The sequence below is a fragment of the Eleutherodactylus coqui genome, chromosome 6 (assembly GCF_035609145.1).
Source record: "Eleutherodactylus coqui strain aEleCoq1 chromosome 6, aEleCoq1.hap1, whole genome shotgun sequence".
NCBI classification, from domain to species: Eukaryota; Metazoa; Chordata; class Amphibia; order Anura; family Eleutherodactylidae; genus Eleutherodactylus; species Eleutherodactylus coqui.
The window spans coordinates 123559095-123586047 of record NC_089842.1 but is presented as its reverse complement, the minus strand read 5'-3'; the positions used below and the strand labels follow the sequence as shown (position 1 = coordinate 123586047).

Here is a 26953-nt window from a genome sequence, read left to right as displayed (position 1 = left end):
CATCTGCCCAAGCTTTGGAAAACAAAATTGCTGTACACCCCCTTTTAAGAAAGCAGGCTGATCACCATTGTGGGAGCTGTAATGGTGGCCTTATAGATTACCACCCAGGGTTCCCATAGGACTCAGTAGAGGTAGTGTCAAGACATTGAATATTTCACCCTACAAGCATCACACCCCAGGAACTGACAGAATTAATAACAAACCACCAGATATAACGTTTTCAGGTATCTTTATTTATACCTTGTCAATGTAGAAAGTTAATTTACAATTAAAATAGATCAAGTAATACATAGAAAAGTACAGGAATCATGAGCCCCTGCTCCACAGAGCTTACACTCTACATCATATTGATGATATATTATAGGGATTGGGTTATAGAGTGGAGGTGTTAGTGAGGGCTGCCATTTCACAAAACTATGGAAAAAGATGAGGTTATGAGGTTAGATGTGGGTGATAATAATGGTTGGTAGGGAAAAGGAAGAGTTACATTTACTAACACTGCAACAAAAGGACACATGAACGCAGCATAATTATATATAATATACAAACGTGTGTTTGTTGTGGTACACAGGGGTGTACATAAAGGGAAGGGCCACCATCTTATGGTGTTGGTGCAAGCCCTACACAACCCCATCCTTGGACTCGCTTCCTATGAAGCGATGGGAAGCACTTGAAGTTATAGGAAGAGATTCTATAATGTATTTCAATTACACTAATCACTATAGTTATTCTAGATTAAGGCTATGGGTCTGACATCTCTTGAGGCTTTGATCCAAAGATATTACATTTTAAGTACCAGAGTTGAGTGTGATCCCCATTTAGAAAAGAGCTGGGGGCGCTGTTGCATGGGTGTTTATAGAAAATGTTTGCCAATCACAATGGTGAAAAGTGGTACTGCAAGTTACATTAAAAGAGGTTTTAAAAGGAAAGAACTCATTCATCAGCAATGAGAAATGAAAAATATTGTGTATAAAAGACATTCAGCCAATAAATTATTTTAGGTTACACACAATTTCTAAACTGTAAATCACACCTCTATCACAGTTTTCTCTTATCAAATCTGCAACTTTAAACAGTCCCTTCAGAATAATCTGTCTCTCTGAGGTCATGAGCTGTCTCCATCATAATAAAATCCTGAACCCTCTTTATCACCACTAGATTTCAAGCAGTCTCCATGCTGCAATATCTTCTCTCAGACTCCCAATTCCCTTATTCCCTCAGATCCTCTGCTGTCTGAATCCTCATAAGATCCTGCAATGTCTCTGCTTCCAAACTGTCTTGTATGTCTAAACTCAGACTTATAAGGCCAAGAGAAATGGGCAGGTTCTCTACGATTGTAAGACGTACGGAACTCACGTGTTATATTAACCAATTGTTTACTACTTTATTATTATGTATCAATGCTGTGAGAGAAAAAGATCGCAACATGTCCAATTGTTTAGGCGTTAAGTTGCATGCAGGTGCAATTTTCATCATTGCTAGTGCAATGCAATTTTTTTTTTCACATGCATGAAAATCTCATGTGCAAAGATATTGGTCGGAGTTTCTCAGATCGATATTGCCTGTGTAAATGCAGCCTGACTGTCTCTTGTAGATTCTGTACTGTTTTAATGCCAAGCTGTCTCTCTGTCCTCACTCAGACCCATTTCTAGTAAGGCCTCATGCCCACGGCCGTGACGGACTCCGCCAGCGGAATATCGCAGCGGAGTCCGTCAGGGCGCCCCCCAAGGACCCCATACTCACCTCTGGGATCCGCCGCGTGAATTCTGTCTGCTGGGCCTGTGCGCATGCGCAGTACAGAGCATGACGCGCCGGCAGTGGCTGATGACGCGCCGGCAGTGGCTGGAGACGCGTAATCGTGCGATACTTCCGCTGTGCTCACAGCAGAAATCTAGAGTGACAGCCGGCTTCCATTGACTACAATGGAAGCCAGCCGCATGGTTTTCCGCAGCAAATAGAGTATGCTGTGGATTCTTTCACGCTGTGGAATTCCGCAGCGTGAACTTTCAGCTACTAGGTTCCATAGAACCTAATAGCTGCGGGACAACGCAGCGGATTTCTGCCGCGTAAGACGCTGCAGAAATCTGTCCGTGGGCATTAGCTCAAAATCTTAGACTGTCCCTACCAGACTCTGAAGTTCCGCCATAACATCCCAAGCTCATACCCCATATGTCCCCGCTCATACCCCTCAGAGCTCTAGCAGATCTTGACCAGTCTCAACCAGGGTTCTCTCTACCTCAATAAGATGCCGAACTGCCTCTATCTCAATGAGGTCTCCAGCTTACAATGGGGCCTGTTTATTAGTTGGACACCAGAATTCTGGCGCATGAAAGTCGCAGTTTTGGCAGTCATTCACCCGTCAGTGCGTGGAGCCTGAATTTAGGGGATGGCGCCACGTGCACCCTGTAACTTTTACTATTCGCTACACCAGAGTCTAGCGTAGATTATACCAAGAAAGCCAACTCCAGCACCTATATGGTGTAGGTTTTTCATCTGGTGCATGGAGATACCTGGTAGAAAGGCACAGAGTTTACATGTAAAACGCCGGTCTAAGTAAATATGCTCTAATGTCCCTTCTCACTTTCTCTAGCAAGTCTTGAAAAGTGCCATCCAGATGGTGACCTCTCCTCCTTTATTCCAGCTTGTACTCTATTATATCTTGAACTGTCTCCTTCTCCATAACATCTTGATCAGTTTCTATCAGATTCTAAAGTGTCTCCATCACATCAGAACCAAACTGTCCATACTGAGATCCATAACTTTCTTTTGCAGATCTTGAATATTCTCCATTTATCTGAAGTTTCTCTCCCTGAGTAGGACTCAGGAAAGTATGTTTCTGATGTCTCCCACCTCAGATCTTGTACTGCCTCTCAGGTTCTTAAGTGTCTCCATAAGATCTTGGACTGTCTATCTCCTTCACATACCGAGCTCTCCCAAAACTACATCTCAACTCCCTCTATACCCATCTCTTCCAGGTTCTGGACTGTCTCTAACTTGACTTGTCTCTAGTTTAACGTCTTACATTCCAGCGACCGTGTACTGTACAGTAACCTCAGACTAATGTCTGCATCAGGGCAGATTTATTAAACGTAATTTCCTGAGTTTATTTTTCAATTCTTCCCCAACCTCATGGATCAGGGACAGGAAACCCTGAACTCATCTGTACCACCAAATCTACTCTCTGCTATGAACTAAACAGCCACATATCTGCTAGTTTTTTTAAAGGGGTTACACCAACTTATAATCTGCAATTAAACATGCTGTAGAGCTCCTATTACTAATTGCACATATGTATCTGATATTTCTGGGGGGCTGTTCAACCCATTGATATTGCATTCCAAGGATCAGGGATATGGTATAAGTAAATATATTGTGGGTGGACATCAGGCAATGGAAAGCAGCCATAGAGAATAGTTAAGCTTGGAGAGGACTGGCCTATAGGGTATCTAAGAATGGATAGAATTGGAATTCTGGGTGGGGGCGCTGTTGCAATGTCAAATACATTATGGAAATAGTACTGCTGAAAAATGGTACCGGACTGTGAAAAGATGTGGATTTTAAGTCCCATTGATGTCACGTTTCAGTTTTAGGTCATTTTAGGGAAACATGCGGCACTCAGGGAATAAGCCGCCAGCTGTAATTAAATTTCCAGGACGCGTCATGAATGCTTTTTTTTTTTTTTCTCGGTAGTTACTCAAGTTACCTAAAATAATAAAGTCAAACTATTCACCAGGCCGTCCAACAGTTACTTGTCTTACAAATGAGCAAACTTTTATCTCACTTCTCCGCTGTCCCCAAACTATTTTGTGATTATTTATATCTCAGGCTATTAAATAAGCTAACGCCGCAATAACCGGCGCATTAAGCTGCAGCTTTACTTCAGCAAGAGGATTATGTGGCCTAAAATGCTTTATCAAGTCTCCACAAATTAAAAAGCGACAGAACAAACAGTAACTACAAGTTATCCAGTATTTCCAAGGTCCAGGAAATTCTAAAACTTCTATTTGTGTATGGCAAAGCTGGGTGCCAACCAATATGGCTGCCAGTACAGCTCCTATAGGAGTTATCTCCCAGTCTTATCAGGCTTCTGCTAGATATACATAATCTTATGCCATAAAAATGGAGAACCATCAGGGGTATGGGAAAGCTGAGTGATAAGTCTTGTCTTTTTATACTCTGCTTTCTCAGAAAAGGCTAAACTACAAAACAATTAGAATTGCTAACAAGTTGATAGAAGACGTTGACTGATATTTACATAGAAGTCAACAAAGTTCTTGAAACTCGAATGGAAGCCCTCTGGCAAGGAGAAGATGAAATGAAGCCAAGCTTCCTGGTCCTGAATGTCAGCACCATGAAAAAAGGAATGAAACGCCATTGTATTTAATTGCTCCAATGCAGAATGGATCCAAGCATCGATACATTGTCGGAAGAATTGCATTTTATCGCCACCTGAGCAGCAAGCAGCTTCTAGCTTGCCAAGCACATGCCAGTACAACTTGCTGGGATTTGTAGTGCAGATAAAGGAGAGGACACTCTGTAGGGAGAATCCAGAACTCAAATCAAGTTGGGCTAAACAATGAAAGGAGTCAAGGTATTGGAACTTTCATTATTTTTGTTACCTGAATGACCAGCAGGTGGCGATCTAAGAATGTAATGACATGGGAGACCTGGCTGCTTCCACGTAATAGGATATATTAATACAAAATTACAAATTTCAGCTAAAAGCATATTAAAAGCAACAACACATTTATTTCTTATATATTTGCATAGTCCCTTGTGTCAGATTATTACCCACGTCTCTAATATAGAGGGCAAACTGGATGCAAAAATACCTGCATATACAAAACATTCCATATGAAAATCCAAATGTTGCTTATTTGCATAGGAAGGTGGAACTATGCTGTAACATATATAAAGCAGGGGCGGTCCTAAAAAGACTTAAAGGGAAACTTCACCTAAAATTAAAAATCTTTTTTCTTATTGGCAGTGCTACTGCTATGTGAAAACACAAGAGAGCTGGGGTGATTAGCAGGGGCTTCAGGGGGCTAATACAAATTGTACCCAAACCAAACTGTATGTATTAAAGGAGATGATGATATCAGTGAGAAGCCTACTTAGATTCTTTAATACAAATCCACAGGGTGAAATACCATGAAGGAATCCCTAACCAGCATGGAGGAGGTTTGGCCACTTTACTTCCATGGTCTGAGTATTGGTGGTGGCCCTGCTCGGGGACTATTGAGCAGTAGGTGGAATACCCTTTAAGCTTGTGTTTTGCACTGTCCAGCATATGCACTTCTATATGACGCTCAAAGAGGTTGTCCAGGGTTAGAAAAACCTGTTCATGTGTTCCATCTACCATTGCGGCTCCATTGAAGTGAATGGGGCTGAGCTGCAATACCACACAAAACCCATGGGCAGGTGTGGCGCTGTTTTTGGAAGTAAGAAGCCATGCTTTTCTGACCCTGGACATCTCCTTTCATATCCAAGATTCCCACAGTTATTTGTGATTGTCCATAGCAAAACATAAAAACGATATACAAATATTTATATTTACATAAAAAAGCGCGTATAAACCATAAATAGTCATACAGCGTATAAAAAATAGAACACGCTACAGTGCAATTTTATATACATCACGGCTATATACAGTGTGGCTAACCCCATCATTGCTGGTACAAGGCAGTGCTAGGGTTAATCGTCTGGTAATTGTCAAAGTACTATATACAAGATGTAGGTATAGCTGCCATACAGTGATTACAGTATATTCTGGAGTCTTGGAGACAAGAGCTCTAGGTTGGAGGAGGCCCATCATACTTAAGCATCAGGTTAAAGGAACGTGCAAAATTGTTGGACAGGGCGCAGTTCTTGGTGTCATGTAGAAGAGGGAGAAGAAACGCCAAAAAGAGGAGAAGCAGCAGGAGTAACTGCAAAGGCAGCGCAGCACAACACACCCGGTGCAGGAAAGAGCAGATTCCCCCAGATTTCTGGAAAAAACACAATATACATCAGTTACAATCAGCATTAATACACAGACGATGGATAGGCTGCATTCTGAGTGATGTCACCGCTGCTCTCTAGTGACTGGATAGGCTGCATTGTCACATTCTCAGTGATGTCACCGCTGCTCTTTGGTGACTGTATAGACTGCATTGTCAGTGATGTCACCGCTGATCTCTAGTGAATGGATAGGCTGCATTCTCAGTGCTGTCACTGCTGCCCTCAAGTCAATGGCAGGCTGCATTCTCATTGATGTCACTGCTGCTCTCTAGTGACTGGATAGGGTGCATTCTCAGTGACATCATCGCTGCTCTCTAAAGAATGGATAGGCTGCATTCTCAGTGATGTCACCGTTGCTCTCTAATGAATGGTTAGGCTGCATTCTCAGTGATGTCACTGCTGCTCTCTAGTGAATGGATAGGCTGCATTCTCAGTGATGTCACCACTCTCTAGTGAATGGAAAGCCTGCATTCTCAGTGATGTCACTGCTGATCTCTAGTGAATGAATAGGCTACATTCTCAGTGATGCTACTGGTCTCTTGCAATCTCTCTTCTACTACTTTTAACCTAACCTGTATTGATATTGCATTATTTTAACACTGTATGGCATTTTAGGATTTGAGGGTGCATGAGTAGGGTCCCAACCCCATAGATACATAACAAAGTACTGCACATTCCAATACAATTCTGCTTTGATGTTTTATATTAAAACGTGTATTCATTGGATTGCCTTTAAAATAAAACATAGCAACAGAACTGTGTTGGAGTGCGGATTACTTTTACTAGTCTTACCTTGTTTGCTCCTCTGGGCTCTTCTACTATTTTCATATTCTGTAAAAGAAAATATGCAGATATGAGATTATCACACAAAACATCTATATTTCCTAAAAATAGACTTTCCCTTAACCCCTTGAGTGGCGGGTTTCTTACCACCCTGTCGTGCCCACCAGGGCAGGTTTTTTAAAATGGTCTAATCATTGAATTTCAACTAATTTTGCAGTTGCGTCTCAAGAGCCATAACTTTTTCATTTTTCCATTGACATGGCCATATGAGGGCTTGTTTTTTGCGGGACAAGTTGTGATTTTTTAAACAGGAGGGAGGAAAAAAAGAAATGGGGAAAAAAGAAAAAAAGGGGCCATGTCATTAAGGGGTTAAATAATGCATTAACTTCCTTCTCTGGGTCATTACGACGCATGGATACCACATGTGTGATTGTATTTTTGATTTTTTTACAAAGTAAAGGGAGACAAGTGTTTTTATTATTTTTTTAATAATTTTTTAACTTTTTATTTTTTTAATTTTTTTATTTTTTTTGTCCCTTTAGGGGACTTCCAGAGGGACCCATCAGGACCCCTGATCACATTCTAGGGGTCCGATGGTGACAACCCTTTACATGCTGCAGTGACAGCCCTTTACATGCTGCAGTCACATAGACTGCAGCATGTAAGGGGTTAACACAGCAGAGATCGGAGGTTTTCTCTGATCTCTGCTGTAAGAGCTGGTACCTAGCTGTCCTCTCACAGCTAACAACCAGCTCTCCCTGCCACAGAGACCATCGGCTTGCTTCTGACAAGCCGATGGTCTCTATGGCAACCTGTAAACAAAGCAGGAGATTGCCGACATATCGGCAATATCTTCTGCTGGTTTTTCAAAGCCCTTGCTTTGTTCTCTCTAGGTCTGTGCAGGCAGAGCACAGTGTCGCTTTGTTCTCTCTAGGTCTGTACAGGCAGAGCACAGTGTCACAGCTTGTGGCATTGTGCTCTGCAGCTCCCATAGTGATACATAGCCCGGAAATCTTCCGGGCTATGTTGCTATGAGCAGTGGAGCTCGTCACGGAAATTTTCCGGGCGTGCCACTCAAGGGGTTAAAGGGAACCTGTTACTAGGTATGAGCATCATAAACTAAGTTATGGTGCTCAGACGGCAGGTTCCCTGGAGTCCAGGGAGGTATTTCTTATACTTTGCTGGTTCCCCAGATCCAGCACTGTCACCCCTGAAAGCCAGCGCAGACTATGTAGCCATTGACGGCTATCAGAGATTGCATGCACAGGGTGCACACAGGGGTCCAGCTGCCTGGTCAATGCTGACTTTCAGGAGGGCAGCGCTGGATCGGGCGCCTGGTAAGTTCGGTCTTTGTAAAAAAAAAAAAGAAAAAAAATCAAGATATTATTATAATTTAATATCAGACTGTCAGTAATGACCTGAGTTTACAAGTTACGGATAGAACCAATTGTCTGTCTCGGTATAGCTAACCATCGCTGATTTAAATCATCAGTGATACTAGTTGTGGACACTATTATATCATCTATTGTGATAGACCACTACTGATCAAGTCTGTATCTGATGAACTCCTTTTGTTCTTGTTTTTAGTTTTGTGTGACCGAGGTCACAATAGAAATCGATTAGCACGCCTTTTTAATATTTCAACATAATAAAAGTTAAGTTTTATAATTTGTGGTCCTTTTGGTGACAGTTCTGCCAAGAACAATGCACATAAGACGCGATCAGCTGATGAACAAATGTTAGGTCATGTGTAGATGCCTCCGATCAGCCGGCAAATGAGCAGTCAGGAGAACGAGCATTCATATAAAACGGTTGTCCTCTATTGTCAGCCAGTGTAAAAGGGCTGCAAATAAGATCAGTGAAGATGCAGTTCCTCATGAGTCCTGGATCTTCTGGTAGGTCTAATATATCAGCAGAAGACAACGATAGCTCTTACCGTATGTTTCCCAGAATCCCGGAGCTTGGATTTGTACAGCATCCAGAGATAGCGGAGCTCTTCCAATTTGAGGTCCTCAGTTAGTGTCATGGATGATCTGCAGCCTAGAAGAGACTCAAACAGTTTTTGGCCTTGAGGGACATGTGACCGCAAAACCTGCAGACATGGAAATCATGATTAGTAGTTATTTGTGGACCAAATTCCTAGCTGAAAACATACACAGTGAGTAGAAGCCAGGCCGTCTCCATCATGTCTTACAATTTATATTTAAACATAATCATATAGTCTACTTAAAAGATTGAGTGAAGTTACATGTCTACATGATATTACCTAAGGCCCCCTTTCATGGGCCAACAATCAGTGCCCCATATAAACAGGGTAAAGATCAGCTGACAAACAGGCAAATACTTGTTCATCGTCTGTTTTGGGCAGCACATGTTCCCATGTGAAGGGGGATATGCTGCTGACAGCAATGAAAGTGCTTGGGGGACGTACAATCATTTGTCCTCATAGAGTGTTGATTAGCCTTTATAAAGGCTAAGTAGGCAAGCACCGATCGGCGCTCATCAAACACCTGCGTAAAAATGATCCTGAGTTACATACGGTATTATAATCCAGAGCTGTACTCACTACTCTGCTAGTTAAATCACTGTGTAGAATAGTGAGTGCAGCTCTGGAATATAATACAGGACGTAACTCCGGATCAGTACAGGATAAGTAATGTAATGTATGTACACAGTGACTCCACCAGCAGAATAGTGAGTACAGCTCTGGAGTATAATACAGGATGTAACTCAGGATCAGTACTGGATAGGTAATGTAATGTATGTACACAGTGACTCCACCAGCAGAATAGTGAGTGCAGCTCTAGAGTATAATACAGGATGTAAATCAGAATCAGTACATAAGTAATGTAATGTATGTACACAGTGACTCCACCAGCAGGATAGTGAGTGCAGCTCTGGAGTATAATACAGGATATAACTCGTGATCAGTACAGGATAAGTAATGTAATGTATGTACACAGCGACTCCACTAGCAGAATAGTGAGTGCAGCTCTGGAGTATAATGCAGGATGTAACTCAGGATCAGTACAGGATAAGTAATGTAATGTATGTACACAGTGACTCCACCAGCAGAATAAGGAGTGCAGCTCTGGAGAATAATACAGGATGTAACTCAGGATCAGTATAGGATAAGTAATGTAATGTATGTACACAGCGACTCCATTAGCAGAATAGTGAGTGTAGCTCTGGAGTATAATACAGGATATAACTCGTGATCAGTACAGGATAAGTAATATAATGTATGTACACAGTGACTCCACCAGCAGAATAGTGAGTACAGCTCTGGAGTATAATGCAGGATGTAACTCAGGACCAGTGCAGGATAAGTAATGTAATGTATGTACACAGTGACTCCACCAGCAGAATAGTGAGTGCAGCTCTAGAGTATAATACAGTATGTAACTCAGGATCAGTACATAAGTAATGTAATGTATGTACACAGTGACTCCACTAGCAGAATAGTTAGTGTAGCTCTGGAGTATAATACAGGATATAACTCGTGATCAGTACAGGATAAGTAATATAATGTATTTACACAGTGACTCCACCAGCAGAATAGTGAGCACAGCTCTGGAGTATAATGCAGGATGTAACTCAGAATCAGTACAGGATAAGTAATATAATGTATGTACACAGTGACTCCACCAGCAGAATAGTGAGTACAGCTCTGGAGTATAATGCAGGATGTAACTCAGGATCAGTACAGGATAAGTAATATAATGTATGTACACAGTGACTCCACCAGCAGAATAGTGAGTACAGCTCTGGAGTATAATACAGAATGTAACTCAGGATCAGTACAGGATAAGTAATGTGATGTATGTACACAATGACTCCACCAGCAGAATAGTGAGTGCAGCTCTGGAGTATAGTACAGGATGTCATTCAGAATCAGTGAATTATTCAGAAGATAAGTAATGTGTATGTATATAGTGACTCCACTGGCCTCTTCTACTGTATTTGTATATTATACCTTGAGTTGATTCTGATGCGTTTTTATTCCTCGGCTGCAAGAGACGTGCGCTGCACAAATCCGATTCAGTTTTGAACTTTCTGCCTGCAGCCACTGCTCAAACTCCAACAACAGCTTCATGTGATCATCATCTGCCTGGAGCACAAGACAGGAAAACAGCAGTAACTTATAATATCCCACATATGGGAAGCCAAGAGCCTGCGTGTCATTGTGGGGTCCGTGTGTCATTATCCTGTACCCCAAGTGTCACTGTGGGTCCATCATATATCTTATATGAATATTTACCTTATTTCCCGCAGTTCTCTGTGCGCTGGGAGAATCCACAATATCTACAGACTCGGCCAAGGACACAAACCTCTGATTCCTCCTTGATGTGCCAGGGTTACTGGGATATTTTCCTTTCATATTCTCCTCTGCAACAAAACTTTCCAACAGAGAAGACCCGATCATTCTTGTGTATAAAGTAGGATTATTTCTATGTATGAAAGGTACATTTGCACAAGCCAGATCTGTTGAGGAAACTTCTGCAACAGAAAATCTGCTCCATACAGGTGGCTTTTCTGCAAGCTTCATTCAGATGAATGAGATCAGTCCTGGAAAGTTCAGCAACAAATCCGCCACATATGAAATCATCCTAAATCCCTACAGGGTACAATGGCAGTTCTTTACTTACCCAGAAGCGATCTGTAATTTACCCGGGCTAATCTGAAACCCAGGTCTACCGTGATGCTCGTCCTTCTGAAGGCTGGTCCTGCTTGGAAATGTTAAATATTGGATCATGACCGCATGCCAATTCACAACAACCAATGAATGTAGACCAGCACACCAATATACCAACCTCGACGTCAGATCTCCTCTGACCGCTGCGGGACTCTTGTAAGGCTTTGATGGTGTATAAGGAGGACTCGTTCTATGGCCCTGACTGGGAAATCTAAACAAGAGTAGAATATGGGCGGTCTTGTTCCAGTGTAACCATAAATACACATTAACGCCTTTGTGCCATCCGGTGTACATGCACATTCACTGTGTGCAGAGCTTGTATGGAATGAACTCCATACCTGGTAGGTGCCAGCTGTTAAACAGCTGACACCAACAGCAGTGGCCAGGATCAGCGGAAATTCTAATCCCAGCCATTTAACCATTTAGATGCAGTGGGCACTGTTGACAGTGGCATTTGAAAGGGGTTTCCCAGGGCATAAAAAATTTAAAAGGGCTTCAAATTAAGAAAACCCAAGAAAGTGACCACTAAGCAACTCACAGGCTTCAGTGGTGATTCATAAGAAGCAAAACAAAAGGTCCCACCTTATCTTCATGTGCTGCAAACCTCAGTCCCGCAGGCAAGTATACTCACAAGCTGTTGCCATCCGGCTACTTCTGGCTTTGATAAAACGAAAAACAATCCAATTGCAGGAATACAGCTTATTGTGGAAAAACTTGCTTTTTATTTTCTTTTTGGTGCTTGAATAATACAGAGAACGCGTTTCGAGGTGAACAAGGTTTCATAACCGAAACGCGTTCTCTGTATTATTCAAGCACCAAAAAGAAAATAAAAAGCAAGTTTTTCCACAATAAGCTGTATTCCTGCAATTGGATTGTTTTTCGTTCAGTGGTGATTCAGCTGTTGACACCTGTGAGTGTCCGAGCAGTCCTGTGTATAATAAATGCCACATGACCACTTACCGCTTCTCCTGGGTCCCGTGGGCTGCAGTGCTAAAGAGGAAGCCACCGGCATATGTGAGTATTCAATTTTTCTTAGTTTTAAGCCCTTTTAACTTTTATTTTTTTATGATCTGGAAAACCTCTTTACCCCTTTCCAATCGAATTTTGGATTCAGGGTTTCTAAAAAAAAGGCTTTTTCTTTTTGCTGTTACACAATGGTGCCATCTGCTGGCTAAAGCCAGCATGTGCACGTTAGAGAGGCTCCGACAGCAGAGTGGCTGGTAGTAGATGGTAAGAATACCCCGTTGGACATCTTCTGACATTAGAGCTGTACAAGCTTCAATCAGAATGTAGAAAGACGTCAGACAGTGGATTGGAAAGGGTTAAATGGCTGTCCTGAGGGAGTGGGCTCCCTCTCAAGTGGGCCCGCTCCTCACAACAAGATTGGGGGTGTTGTTTGGCTGCCATAGCGGCCTGGGGCCCAGCAAATTCTCCCATGCTTGCCAGGAATTTTAGCCGATTAAACTCTTCCCTCTGCACCCCTTTCTTGTTTTTCATTTCTCTATCCCCACTTACATTGCTACATAAGGGCTTGTTTTTCTTGTGGGACAAGGTATGTGTTTCAATGGTACCATTAAATGTATCACACAATTTCTAAATGGAGTGAAATGTAAAAAAAAAAATCTATTTTTTTTTCTATGGGGTTCATTATGGGGTTCAATATGATTACTGCGATACCACAATACCAAATTAATATAGTTTATGTTTTTTGATCACTCTTCATTCAATTTTTTTGTTTTCTGCTGCCGTTCATATTGTGCGATAAGTAATGTAATATTTTAATAATGTGGACTTTTACAGACACTGCAATACAGTTTTTTAGGTGACAACTAGGAAAGAGGTTTTCTAATAATTTGTAAATTTACTAATAAATAAACTTTATTAATCCTATCTTACTCTTAGTCCTCATAAGGGAATCAAATTGGTGATCATTTCATTGCATGTACAATATACTGCAATATTTCAGTATTGTAGTATATTGTAGTTTTATAGGCATCTTAATAAGCCCTGTCACAGGAGGAAATCTATGACAGGCCTATCAGGCTTTACAAGGCCCCAGGCTGCCTTTGTAACCGAATGGCATTCTTTGATCCCATTACAAGACAGACTGCTCAGATGACACAGGGAGCCCCCCCTTCTGGGACATTTAAAAAGTTCATGGCAGACATTAGAGGTCATCTCTGATCCCCGCTGTTGCGGCCATGTGCCAGGTGTCAAAGACAGACAACCCCAACTGTGTATAAAGCAGGATTGGCCACAGATGCTACTCTATACAATGACACCTGAATATTGCAGTATGTTGTACAAGTGATGAGACAATTAGTATAAGTCCCATATGGGGTCTAAAAATAAAATTTTAATAAATAACTTTTTAAATATTACAAAAAATATTCCACTTTTTAACAAAAACAAACACAGTTGGTATTGCCAAATACATAAATGTCTAATCTTAAAATATTGCATTATCTATCCCGCATGGTGAACCCCATGACTTAATGGAATGAGTGATGACTAAGGATATTCCCCACAAAAGTGGAATTCCAATGAATTACAACTGACCTGACCGAGCCATCGTGGCGTCCATGTCCTAGACCGTCATCCTCTCCAAAATCATCGAGTCCATTAACTTCTTGATCTCTGCTGACAATAAAGTGGGATATGAATTAGAACATGTACCGGTAATGTAGAAACTTAGAAACTTTTATAGCTGCAGTCATACACCAAGCTTACCAGCCACATGTAATAAAGGGGAAATACACCTTAAAAATGATCTTCTGACAGACAACAGGAATGTGTCATGATATGACTGGCCATCCTTGAGCAAAGACCTTCATGAATTCCTTAACATAATCAGCACTGCATCAATTTAGAGATAGCCAGAGATTTCTACACAATCCTTACACTATGGTACCAGTCGCTTGTTTTTATAACACATCTCTGCAGGTGTTAGAGCGGTTGTTCAGGGTCAAGAAAAAATGGCCAATGGGGAAAAACGGCATAAAATAATGAAAGACCCTAACTTACCAATTAAATCCTGAGCTGTGCTGGTACACCCCGCCAGTCTTTCTTTACTGTACTGCAGTGATGATATCATGGCGGCACACAGGACTCCTGGTGCCAATGATTGGCTTCAGTGGTCTTGTGGTGTACACCACTGAGTGACTGCAGTGGTCATGTGTGTTGATGTAACGTCATTGCCACAGCACTGTGAAAAACAGACTAATGGGGAACACCAGAGCAGGTGTACTGGAGCAGCGGGGGATTTAATAGGTAATTGGATCTTTTATTACTTTATGCCATTATTCCTCTTGGCCTATTTTTTCTTGGTCTTCGACATTCTCTTCAAGGTAGTCAGATGACTCATACTTTCTTTGTTCACTTTACATTGTATTCGGACCTTTGGGGTATGTTTACACGGGGCAAAAACGCTGCGGAATTTCTGCATCTGAAAATTCAACGGCAAATTCCACATTACATACAGAGTCAAATTCCGCACAATTGGTTCAGATTTCGACTCCAAATCAGCTGCATATCCACAACTGATTTTAGCAGATACAGCGCTCTGCTCAGCTAACAATTCTTGAGCTGTCAGCCTCTAGTGAGCACCAAGCCGCTGGTCAGGTGATGTCACTTCCACCACACCTGACCGGTGGCTCAGCTGCCGGGGTACCTTGACAGTGCAAGTATTGTGAGGTGAGGGGAGCGCTGTATCTGCTGAAATAGGCTGCGGATACGCGGCTGATTTCAAGTCAAAATCCGAACGAATGGTGCAGATTTTGACTGTTTTGGATGAGACAATGCTCTGGAATTTTCCACCGTGGACATTCCGCGCATTTCCTCCCCATGTGAACATATCCATGAGCAGTTTTCAGGGATTAAATTTGATTGGTGGGGGTTATTTCAATGCTCAAACTACATTTACTGCATAGTAAACAAATTTGCAGAATCAGCCTAGGTCATTCTTCATTCTATTAGAATTTTACCTTGCAATCTCTCCAAATCCTCGGGTGCTGGAAATATTCTTCTTACTATTGTCAGTGTTACCTATACTTCTGAATGAGAACCCATCATTGTCGGCACTGGAAATATAGACAATGTATACTGAAATATCAGATTTCATACTTACACAAAACACGTCAAATTCATGGATTTACTGGCTTTACTAGCAGCTGCCTGACATGAGGGTTCTTTGCATGTAGTAACTTAATACAGAAGTTCCCTGATCATGTGGCATTCATACTACTGCTGTTCCCTTAAGGCTCCTGCACACTTGTGTTTTTTTCACACGTTATAGCTGCCTTTTTTCACGCGCTATTGCTGCTTTTTTTCACGTGATTGTCAATGGGACCCTCTAATGTTAAGAATGCTTTGCAAGGTGGTGCATTTTTAACATTAGAAATTCCCATTGACAATCGCGTGAAAAAAAAGGCAAGCTGTAATGCGTGAAAAAAATGTAAGTGTGCAGGAGCCCCTAGGTGTTACATGGACTTTAAATCCACGTTTGGCATCAGGGCCGGGCAAAACAGCAACTTCTACACCCCAACTTTCCATCTGGATATGTAAATGTTTTGGTGGGGGGCGGGGTTCAGCTTTCAACATATTTGATATAACAAAGGTGCAGAGAAATTTCTGTGCCACCTCATACATCTCATTGGAAAACTTTACACTTGGCTTTCCTTTTCAGCATGAGTGGCAGACAACAGGGAGCATATAGCTCACATTCACTCTGTCAGTCCCATAATCTACAATATTTCATAAACCAGTGCTGGCTGATCCTAATTTAAAAGTATTGATGGGTATTTATCATCAGGGGAATTTTTGATGCCAGCTGTCTGAGAACGGCATCCCTTCTCCAGTTTAAGAGCTTATTCAGATGACCGTATATCGGCTGCGTTTTCACGCTGAGCCGATATACGGTGTCCTTGTCTGTGGGGGGGAAGGGGGGGGGAGGGGTGTTGGGGGGGTGGAAGAGTTAAGAGCAGGAACTGAGCTCCCGCCCCTTGCCACTATTTGCAATGGGAGGGCCGGGATGGGGGTGGAGCTAAGCGGCATCGCTTAGCTCTGCCCCCTCCTATTGCAAATAGTGGCAAAGGATAAAGAGGGGGCGGGAGCTCAGTTCCTGCTCCTGGCTCTTCTATCCTCACCCCCCTGTGGACGAGGACACCGTATATCGGCTCGGCGTGAAAACCCAGCCGATATACGGTTGTCTGAATAAGCCCTAAGGATGCAACAAATTAATCAAATATCATACTATATTAATAAGTTTGTTGCAGCTTTAAATATGCCTATAGATGTGCAGTCACTTTGTACGCCATTTATCAATGTGAGTGACGCTGCAACAAACTTTAAAACTTTTTAAAAAGTTGCATGTTATAAATGCTTCCACATCCTGGTCAAGCAGCAGGCTATACCCACTTTTCTAAAATCTTTTGAAAAGTGGAGTGAGAGGTGTAACATGCGTTCTTTTTGACACAAATCAATCATACATTTATCTAAACTGCTTTGCGGCAAGAAAGGCGCAACTTACTGCAGAATTCTAGCGCGACACTAGTAATAAGTGTGCCTCATTTTGTGTACATTTTCTGTATATTACCTGCCAGGCCCTTCAGATATTTCATCTTCTTGGCTTCCATCACCTTGGTTGATAGCTTTGAATTCGTAGCTGCTGTGGTCAATGCTGAAGGACACAATAAAGTTCAATATCTCAGTACCAAAGCTGCCCCCAGTGTGGAGATTTACGGTGTTCTATGGATTTGTATGACAATAAGAATATGACAATAGACGACCAGTGACTCTTATGCCCTGTGACTAACCTGAAAGCCCCGTCTATCCTCTTCACGGCTGCACTTTTGTTTCTTGATTTGTTTGATTTCCCCTTAGAACTGCTTCCATTATCAGAGCCAGAGATCCTGCTAAACAGAAAAGATACAATATTTATATTATAGTATATTATTACATTATATTAAAATACAGTGAATTACATAACATCTTGTCACATTTTATTACATTATATTAAGTTACATTGCATTATATGGCTCTGTTATGATATACTACATTACATCTACTTTTTCCAAACAGAGGAGGGGCAGAAGTATTACAGAGAAGTGCTATATAAAGCAAACATAAGGGCTCCTACCCACTGGCGATAGGTTTTCTTGCGATGCAAGAGTAAGTGAAAACGCATGATTATGAAACCAATGATTTTCAATGGTTTCATACTCATTTGCGTTGTGTGCACTCAGGTCTCGTAGTGTTAAGTGACACCTGCGCTATCGCCCATTGTTTTCAATGGGTCCAGTGGCAGCAGCACTGGCCCCATTGAAAACATAGGGAGTACATCGCGCTCCCCTGACACAGCTGTGACAGCTATGGCAGGGAATTCCTTCATCCCCGTGGGGACTGCGGGGATGAAGGAATCCCCTGCCACAGCTGTAGCAGAGCTCCACAATGCTATCCCACAGCTTTCAATGGGGCCAGCTCTGCTGCCGCCCCACTGAAAGCAATTGGTTGCAGGCAACCCTCACAGCACTGATTTTCAGAGAGGGGCCTAAAATATAAGCCCTTCCCTGAAAACCATCCCTAGCTGTAAAGTTAAAAAAAAAAATTTACTCACCTAGAAGAGCCGGAACGGCTTTTCTCTCCAGCCCCAGCAGTCGTCTTTTGTCTTATGGAGGCCGGGGATTGAAAAATCACCACCTCCAGAAAGCGCTGCCTCTGATTGGCTCAGCATTGTGACCAATCAGAGGCAGCGCCCAGCCTTCATTGAATAACAGCTGAGCGCTGCCTGTAAGTGGTCACAGCGTTCAGCCAATCAGAGGCAGCACTTTCTGGAGGCGAGGATTTTTCAATCCCCGGCCTCTAAAAGACGACTGCCGGGGCTGCAGAGAAGAGCCAGAGGGCTCTTCTAGGTAAGAATTTTTTTTTAGAGCTTATATTTCAAGCCCCTCTCTGAAAAGCATAGCTGTGGGGAATAGCATCGCGGACCTCTGCCACAGCTGTGTCAGGGGAGAGTGATGTAATCCCCATGTTTTCAATGAGGCCAGCGCTGCTGCAGCTGGACCCAATGACGGCAATGGGCGATAGCGCAGGTTTTTCGTAACGCTGTGAGGCTTGAGTATATACAATGCAAATGAGTATGAAACCATTGAAAATCATTGGTTACATAATCATGCGTTTTCACTCACTCTCGCATCGCAAGAAAACTTATCGCTAGCAGGTTGGAGCCCTAAGTGAGCGTGAGGGATGAGTGTGCGTGGCTGTATTCTGAGTGTGCTGTCTCTTAAGTGTGTGACTTGGGATTAGTGTCTTTGGATTTAGGGACTTTGGAAGAGTCACTTGTATTTAATTACTGATATCTATTTGAATTTTTGCCTCATAATTGACAATGCCATCCAGTGTACATCTTGTGCCATGTATACAGTCCTTGAACAGCCATTAGAGGCTGCATACTGCTGTACGAAATGTTAGCGTGTTGCACATTTGGAAGCCCAAATGCTGCATCTAAATGCACAGTTTACAACACTGAGATCCATTGGCACTGTGGAAAAGGGGTTTCCTGCTCACTAAGCTGGTGCTCGCTGGGGTAGATGTGGGGGTGGAGAGTAGTATGGGAGTGCAGGATGAGCAGGTAGCCAGCTGGTTGACAGGAAGATAGGTAGAGGGAAGAGATCCAGGGAGGCTCGTTCTGAACTGGCACACCCTAACAAGTTTGGAATGTTGTCAGATGAGTGGAATGCCATTACAAGGTTAGCACTGCTGCAGCACAATATGGCCTCTGACCACCAGGAGAATGTCTGCTCTAATAAGAAGGGGAATAGGAGTGCAGGGCAGGCTAGACAGGGCCTGGTAGTAGGGGACTCAATTATCTGTTGAATAGTGTGTTGTCTTCCTGGCACTCAAGTTTGACACATTGTGGATTGGGTTGACATTACTGGGAGGGGCTGGTGAGGATCCAGCAGTCAAAGGACACATTGGCACAAATGACAAAATTAGAGCAAGGACCTCCAAAATGTGTATTTTCTGAAATACTGTCTGCACCACATGCCACGCCAGAAAGGAAGAGGAAGAGTGGAAAGTAAACAAGTGGTTCCACAGTTAGTGTAAGAAGGAGGCGTTTGGGTTCCTAGAGGACTGGGCTGACTTTGCTGTTGGCTACTGGTTCTACTGTAGGGACGGGCTGCATCTCAATGGTGAGGGTGCAGCTGTGCTGGGGGAGAAGATGGCTAGAAGGTTGGAGGAATGTTTAAACTATGGACCGGAGGAAAGGCAACCAGAAAGATAGGGAGAAAGACAGTGTAAATAGTGACCTGGGACTAATCTCCCATTTACACGGGACGATAGTCCCCTAAATGACAGCACGAGGGCTGATGACACAGCTTGGTTGTTAGCGCTTGTGCAGAGTGTTTAGACAAGCAGGTCACCATTGTGTTCTTGCTGGCTTCTCGCTCAGAGTTCCAGATTCTTTGCAAAGCGGGAGCATTTACACTCAACGAAAAGTCAGCGATGACTTTCATCGACTAATAAGCGACCAATGAACTGTAAACGAATTGTGCACAATGGCTGTGCATTTAGATGCAACGATTATTGTGCAAATTCCTTCTTTTAAATGCATTTTGTGCAATAATCGTCCCTTGTAAAGGGCCCTTAAGTAATTAAAATGGCGGTGGAGAGGTGGAAGGGGTTAGTACAGTTAGAACTGCCAGAAGAGTTAATACGGATACACTTAAAATAAAAAAGAAACAAAACCTTCTAAACTGGCTGGTGACTGGAAGTGATAATGTTTGAGGAAAACTGTAACATAGTGGGAAGAACGGAGACCTAGTTGGATGAAAGCTGTGACTGGGCAGTGAACTTACATTTTGTTTAGAATGGATCGGGAAGATATATGAGACGTGGAGTCTCATGAAATACATGGAGGAAAAAACAATAATAAAATCCCTATAGGGGTTCTCCACAGGCCCCCAAATATAACAGAAGCCACTGAAAATCTATTACTGAGGCAAAGAGATGAAGCAGCAAATCACAATGAGGTAATTATAATGCGGGACATTAACTATCCAGAAATAAAGTGGAAAGCTGAAACCTGTGGATCTCATTAAAGTAACAAGTTTCTGTCAATTCGTAAAGATAATTACCTTACCCAACTTGTACAGGACCTAACTAGAGGGACGGCCATTTTGGGATTAATATTAACCAACTGACCTGACACAATAACAGGGGTGCAGGTTGGGGGGCACCTGGGAAATAGTGACCATAATAGAATACATTTCAAGTTGTCTTTCAAAAGGGAGTTTTATAGGGAAGCAACGAAAATAGTTTGATCAGTTCAGAGATACTCTTAGCCTTATTGATTAGGACAACATCTTCAGAAATAAGAGTACAGACAATAAATGGGACATTTTTTAAAACATCTTAAATGCTTACTGTGAGAGGTTCATACCTTACAGGAATAAAAGACTTAAGGTCTATTTAGACACAACGATCATCGGTCAAAAGCCATCTTTTGAGCGATAATCATTCAGAGTGAATGCGCATCCATCGTGCACTTTTCGTACACCATTTATTCATCGCTGACTTTAAGCAATCTTCAAGTCAGCGATGAGCCTTATCAGCGACGCATGCTGAGTTCTCAGCAGGATATCGCTGATAGTATTCTTTCAGCTGGTATGCTGCTTGGAGTTCTCAGCGAGATGCCGCTGACAGCTCCGAGAACAAAGATGTTTAACAATGCTCCTGCTGTCATCTGCATACAGCAGGAGCCTTCATTTATACACTAATAGACTCTAAAGTAGCTAATTAGCTACTTTAGAGTTTATGCAAAGTGATCGCTTAAAACTGTTACTCAAACTGCCGTTTGAGCAAATTTTGAGCGACCATCTTTCAGTGTAAATGGGCCTTTAGCAATGGGAGAAAACCAATGTGGCTAAATAAAGTTGTAAAGGGGGCAATAAACAATAAAAAAAGAAAGTGTTTAAACTTCTAAAACAAGAAGGCAACAAGGAAATACTAAAAACCTATAAGGCAAAGATTAAACTACATAAAAATCAGATAAAAGCAGCAAAGATGGAGACAGAGAGACTAATTGCCAAGGAGAATAAAACTAACCCTAAACTGTTGTTTCACTATATAAATAGTAAAAAATATTATACTGAAAGTGTTGGCCCTTTAATAAATAATGTAGGAAGAATTATTGAGGGCGATGAAGAGAAAACAAATCTTGATAAAGACCGGAAAGGTTGAAACGTTGCCTACACATCTGTCTATGGAATAATAAAGGCTTCTTTATGTAGACAGTTGTCTGCATCATTTATGCTGCCATGCTTTATATTTTATACATCTGGCTGAAATTTGGGCTGATGGTCCACAACCCTGGCATCTGGCTTTGCATTGAATAATGTGATTCATTGCTCCCCCACATGAAGTGGGTTAACTAATTGAGTGCTGCTGGACTTATTTTCTCTATAAGGTTCTGTGGGGGAAATACATGTCACCATTACACACTAAATGGGAAACCACTGGGAAATACTGATATGGAAAAGGACTTTAGAGGTTTTAGTTAACGGTAAGCTTAACTGGAGCAACCAGTGTCAGGCAGCTGCTGCCAAGGTAAATAGTCTAATGGGGTGCAACAAGAGAGATCTAAGGGCACTGTCAGGGAACTGGGGTCCAGGTAACTGGAAATCCCTGAAACTACACGCAACCCCTGTCCCTACCTACTTGCCCCCCTAGGCTAAGCCCTAGGGTGACAACTGGGCGACAGTCTCTAGACTTACTAGGGATGCGGGGCAGGAGTCAGACTCACAGACAAATACTGAGGGACAAACAAACAAAAAAGCAGGTCAGGCAATCCGGGTCGGCAACAGGAGAAGGCGAGGTACAAAGGGCCAGGCAAAAGCAAGGTCAGATCCAAGGCAAGCAAGTAAAAGCTGGGAATCAAATGCGGGAAACGCGGGTGTAGTTGGCAACCTCCAAAGGAAATAGAGCAGTTTAAATGCTGTCAGAACTCCTGCCCGGAAGCTGATTGGGGCGGGGAGCCTGCCAGCAGCAAGACCCAGACATAAAGCAGCGAGTCCAGAGCAAAAATCCAGACATCAGGCATCAAGAGCACCCGGGCATCATGGCAACAGGGCCGCGATGCGGGACGGTAACCGCTGCGTCCGCAGCAACCCGACTAACTAGACGCGCGCCCCCTAGCGCACGGGAGCGCGCGCCCGGAGCCGGCGTACCAATCACAGTGGCTGGGATAGGTCACAAAGTCAATGACTCCATGACAAGCAGGAGGACTGGCCTCGTTGATCATCATTTACATCAGGCCAGAAAAATGTCGCGCATCAGAAGGTTGTCACTGTGAATAAAGTCATCCTTACACTCCTTACATATTAAACTCAGACTCAGTTTATAAAGGCTTTCAATAGGAACAGTGAGGCATTTACCTATTTGTGTCAGCTGTTTCCAAAGATCACCAAAAAAATCAAGGGGGACACTTATTTGTCCCCAAATCAGACCGCTTCAAAAGGATCAGAAATTTGAGTTGGTTGAAGGTTTTCAAAATTTTGAAAAGTTCCATCAGCTTGCGGATGAACTTTTAAAAGTATATGAGAAAGTCAGCTGCCTAATGTCTGTGAAACCGCATATCATCTATTCCCAATTACATGTATTCTATACTGCAGCAGAACTTGTAGATTTTGAGGTCAAGAGCAAAAAAAGCTGAGTGACAACCATTATATCTGCCACCCAGCTTTTATAAATGTCAAATGTGGCCGTAATAAGGCTGTGGAAACAGGAAGAATTGCTATTCAGGACTATAGTAAAGCTGGGTGACAATCCCCATTATACGTTATAATGGTATTCCACAATGGTATTTGCCCAGCTTTCCCAAAAACAGATATAACTACGTAGAGAATAGACTGGTTTACTGGGAATTGTTATTATGTCATCGGTGGTCCTCTATAAAATAAGCAGATTATCGTCAGCTATGTAATACCTGCGTGAGTTTTCCTTATTACCCAGTACTTGAGATGGTTTATTATAACCAGGGTGATCATCTTCCAGTTCTGTAATACTGTTAGTCATGACTTTATGGCTGGATCTACAAAGAGAAAAATGTATCACCTTCTACAAGTCTGTAATCCCCCAACACATATTTATACATTCCTCCCAAATGCTCCTTGCCTAAGTAGGTAGCCCCAATCTTGCTTTTCCATCTTCTTCTTCAGTTGTGAGAGCCATCTTCTTAAATGAAGATTTTGTATAGTATATCTCATATACATCATTGAAAATAGCAAACAATTATTTACCCGGACGAGCCCCCAATTTGTTGAAATCCTCTGTTTCTCGGAGAGTCATTGGTGCTGATGTCATCTAGTGGATTAATGTGGATGACTTGTCTATCTTGGCTGATACTGTTCAACAAGAAAATATCAAACATGTAACATGTAATTAATCTGTTCAACATGAAGATATTAAATATATAATAAATGTCTGTGAAGGTGTATATTACATGATGAGGATGGGGGGGGGGGGGGGTAAAGATACATAAGACTATGTAAAGGGACACTGCAGCCACTATGGTCTGCCTTTTCTGTAATGCTCATAGAGTTTGAATACAACAACCACCACTCCACTCCAAATCCACAGCGTTGGGGGGTGAGGGGGAACGACATTCTGAACATCTATGGGGTCAAACCACTCGGTTTAATCTAACACTTATCACCTATTCAGTGGTACCTAGATGGAATACTCCTTTAGGCCACTTTCATATGAGTGTATTTCGGCTCCATATTTTGCGGACCCTAATATGGAACTAATGTGAATATTTGTATCTATTCACATGACCACATTTTTCATGGCCATTTTTTTTAAGTTGCATGATCTATTTTTTCCATCTTTCCCTCTGTATTGCTATTATTTTCTACTGGGTATATATGGATCAGTATTTGCCCAGTAGAAAGTAAAGTATATGGAGACAGATACTGATGACATACGGTTGTAATGTCATGTGTAACACCTCTGTAATGCGGATCTGTATTACAGACATGTTACAATACGCTCATGTGAACCCAGCCTTAGGGTATGCTTACACGTAGATTCCGCAGCATTTCCGCAACAGACTCAAGGGTCAGAATCTGCACCATTGCTGTGGATGTTGACTCGAAATCGGCTGCATATCCGCAGCTGATTTCAGAAGATACCGCACTTCAGTCTCATGCTTGAAGTCCCAGTGAAGGAAGACTTCGATGGTGAAAGGGAGCGCGGTAACTTCTGAAATCAGCTGTTGACGCAAGGCAGATTTTAAGACCAAAATACACACAAATGGTGCAAATTTGCTTCACTATGGGAAAGTAAGCAGTGATCTTGTAAAAAATTGTGAAAAAGTCTACATGGTCAAATTTATGGTTCTATTTGGAAGACTCCTTGCAGCCCTAAACCGTAAAGCGCAGCATTAAGTTTACACACAAGTAGTTGTGGAAATGGCACAACTTTGTGGTTCGGATAAGCTGATGTGCGGCACACATTGTGCAGGTGAATGATAAGATACAGATTGCAGAACTTGTACTTTTTTTGTTGTAGGTCAGGCTACTGTCTCTATGCAGAAAGTCAACTCTATCCAGTTGTGACATGAACCTAAGCGTGCATTCACACAGGCGAGTGCGATTTCTCAGCGAATGCGATGTGGTATAAAAAACGCATCCCATCGTTCTACATGAGATTTTCACTATGTGAAAAAATTAGCATGTGTTTCCAATAGTTAAAATAGTAAAAAATTACATTGCACTCGCATGCAAATTACATCTACATGTGTGTGCAATGCTAATTTTTTCTTTATTTCAAAGAAATTAGTGGGCGATTTTTAAGTGATAGGACATGCTGCAATTTTACAGCATCAGGGTGCATTCAGACGACCGTATATTCACGCCAGCCGATATACGGCGTCTCTCTCTGCAGGAGGAAGAGGCTCGAAGAGCCAGGAGCAGTGCACTGAGCTCCTGCCCCCTCTCCACCCCCCTGCACTATTTTCAATAAGGAGAGGCGGGACAGGGGCGGAGCTAATTCCCGAAACTTTGCCCGCCCCCTCTCATTGCAAATAGTGCAGAGGGGCGGAGAGGAGGCAGGAGCTCAGTGCACTGCTCCTGGCTCTTCGAGCCTCTTCCCCCTGCAGAGAGAGACGCCGTATATCGGCTGGTGTGAATAGAGAGGGGGCGGGAGCTCAGAGCACTGCTCCTGGCTCTTCCAGCCTCCTATACAGTCGTCTGAATGCTCCCTCAATGCGAGAGAAAAATTGCCCATGTTAGATGGACCCATTGCAGATGGGCTTTATTTTCTTGTGCATTTTGTGCATCTTACAATGCGCAAGAAACTCACCTGTGTGAATGCACCTTAAGAGAAAATCTATGCTTCCTCTGTTCTCTGTTGTCAGCACAATCCCAATCCAGCTTTTCTCATATCTGACAATCCGGTTGCTAGGAATACAACGTCTACTAACCACAGTATATATATGGGGTTGTCAGACAGATGGCCCCTAGCAGAAAGGCTGTCTTGTCTATTTGGATCTTCAGCAAAAGACTTACAGAAGGAGCACAAAGACTGGCAGCGATCACACCATCTCCGCCATATCATATATAATCATATAGGCTTGGTAGGTCCACAAATGATGCTACCTCCATTGTGTCATGTATTTGCCCCACACATACCCTAATTGTGAGGGAATTATCAAAATGTCATTGCAAATAAGGGACAGAAAAAGAGAAGCTATATAGTTATGGAGAGAAAACAATGGGGTCTGTACTGCGCTAAAACAGCATTCACCTGGAAGTCGGATTCATTGTGATGTCTTTGGGTTTCCTTAGAGATTTGGGACTAGATTTGTGTTTTTCTCTCTCCTCCACGCCCCTGTCAAAAGTGATAAGCATGTAGGGGTTACAAACACCTCCTCTGGATCGCACCTTATTCATTGGCCAAACACGACAGATATAGACACAATATATAAATGCAGAAAACATATATATATATATATATATATATATATATATATCAAAAGGTATGGAAACAGTAAATCTGAATCTGATCCCAACCTACTGATGCCTAACAGACCCTGCCTATTAGCGGAGCACCCTGCCTGATGAGAATGACCCTACAGCAGGAACCCGAGACAAGTCTGACTTTCTCTAGTTGGAAACAGGGATAATGGTTGCAGCAATGAATAACAATATATGCAAAGTTAGATGTTACTTGAGCACACAATAATTCAGCTAATATACCAATGCAATAAATGGCAATTAGGTGACAGATGTTACAACACCCCAGATAACACTAATGCCAAACAGCAAATGGACTTCTCTGAACTGTGGAGTGAGACAGGAGTGGCGCTACGTGACCAGAAACGCCTTCAAACAGGAAGTATAACCGGCATCCTTATTGAGGAGGAGCCGGATTAAATGTATACAGACAAGTGCCGATTAGCTGGCTGGGAAACAT

At 42.5% G+C, this 26953-nt stretch overlaps 1 protein-coding gene across 6 annotated transcripts in view; it reads right to left on the bottom strand.

Annotated features, from left to right (window-relative positions):
* Nucleotides 1-212: 212 nt before the first annotated feature.
* SYNE3 (spectrin repeat containing nuclear envelope family member 3) overlaps nucleotides 213-26953 on the bottom strand; it is a 72289-nt gene continuing 45548 nt past the window's right edge. For 2 of the 6 annotated variants that reach the window (XM_066607495.1, XM_066607496.1), the window contains exons 14-27: nucleotides 26285-26368; nucleotides 23776-23880; nucleotides 23463-23567; nucleotides 17293-17391; nucleotides 17073-17156; nucleotides 15463-15558; nucleotides 14039-14119; nucleotides 11598-11690; nucleotides 11433-11513; nucleotides 11045-11183; nucleotides 10760-10894; nucleotides 8720-8875; nucleotides 6793-6831; nucleotides 213-5987 (exon numbers count right to left, since the gene is read on the bottom strand). In XM_066607495.1, the coding sequence (XP_066463592.1) occupies nucleotides 5793-5987; nucleotides 6793-6831; nucleotides 8720-8875; nucleotides 10760-10894; nucleotides 11045-11183; nucleotides 11433-11513; nucleotides 11598-11690; nucleotides 14039-14119; nucleotides 15463-15558; nucleotides 17073-17156; nucleotides 17293-17391; nucleotides 23463-23567; nucleotides 23776-23880; nucleotides 26285-26368 (1492 nt within the window). In that variant the 3' untranslated portion in view covers nucleotides 213-5792. The remainder of the gene's footprint in view (nucleotides 5988-6792; nucleotides 6832-8719; nucleotides 8876-10759; nucleotides 10895-11044; nucleotides 11184-11432; nucleotides 11514-11597; nucleotides 11691-14038; nucleotides 14120-15462; nucleotides 15559-17072; nucleotides 17157-17292; nucleotides 17392-23462; nucleotides 23568-23775; nucleotides 23881-26284; nucleotides 26369-26953) is intronic. The other 4 variants (XR_010793180.1, XM_066607497.1, XM_066607498.1 and 1 more) reach the window with 4 other exon arrangements.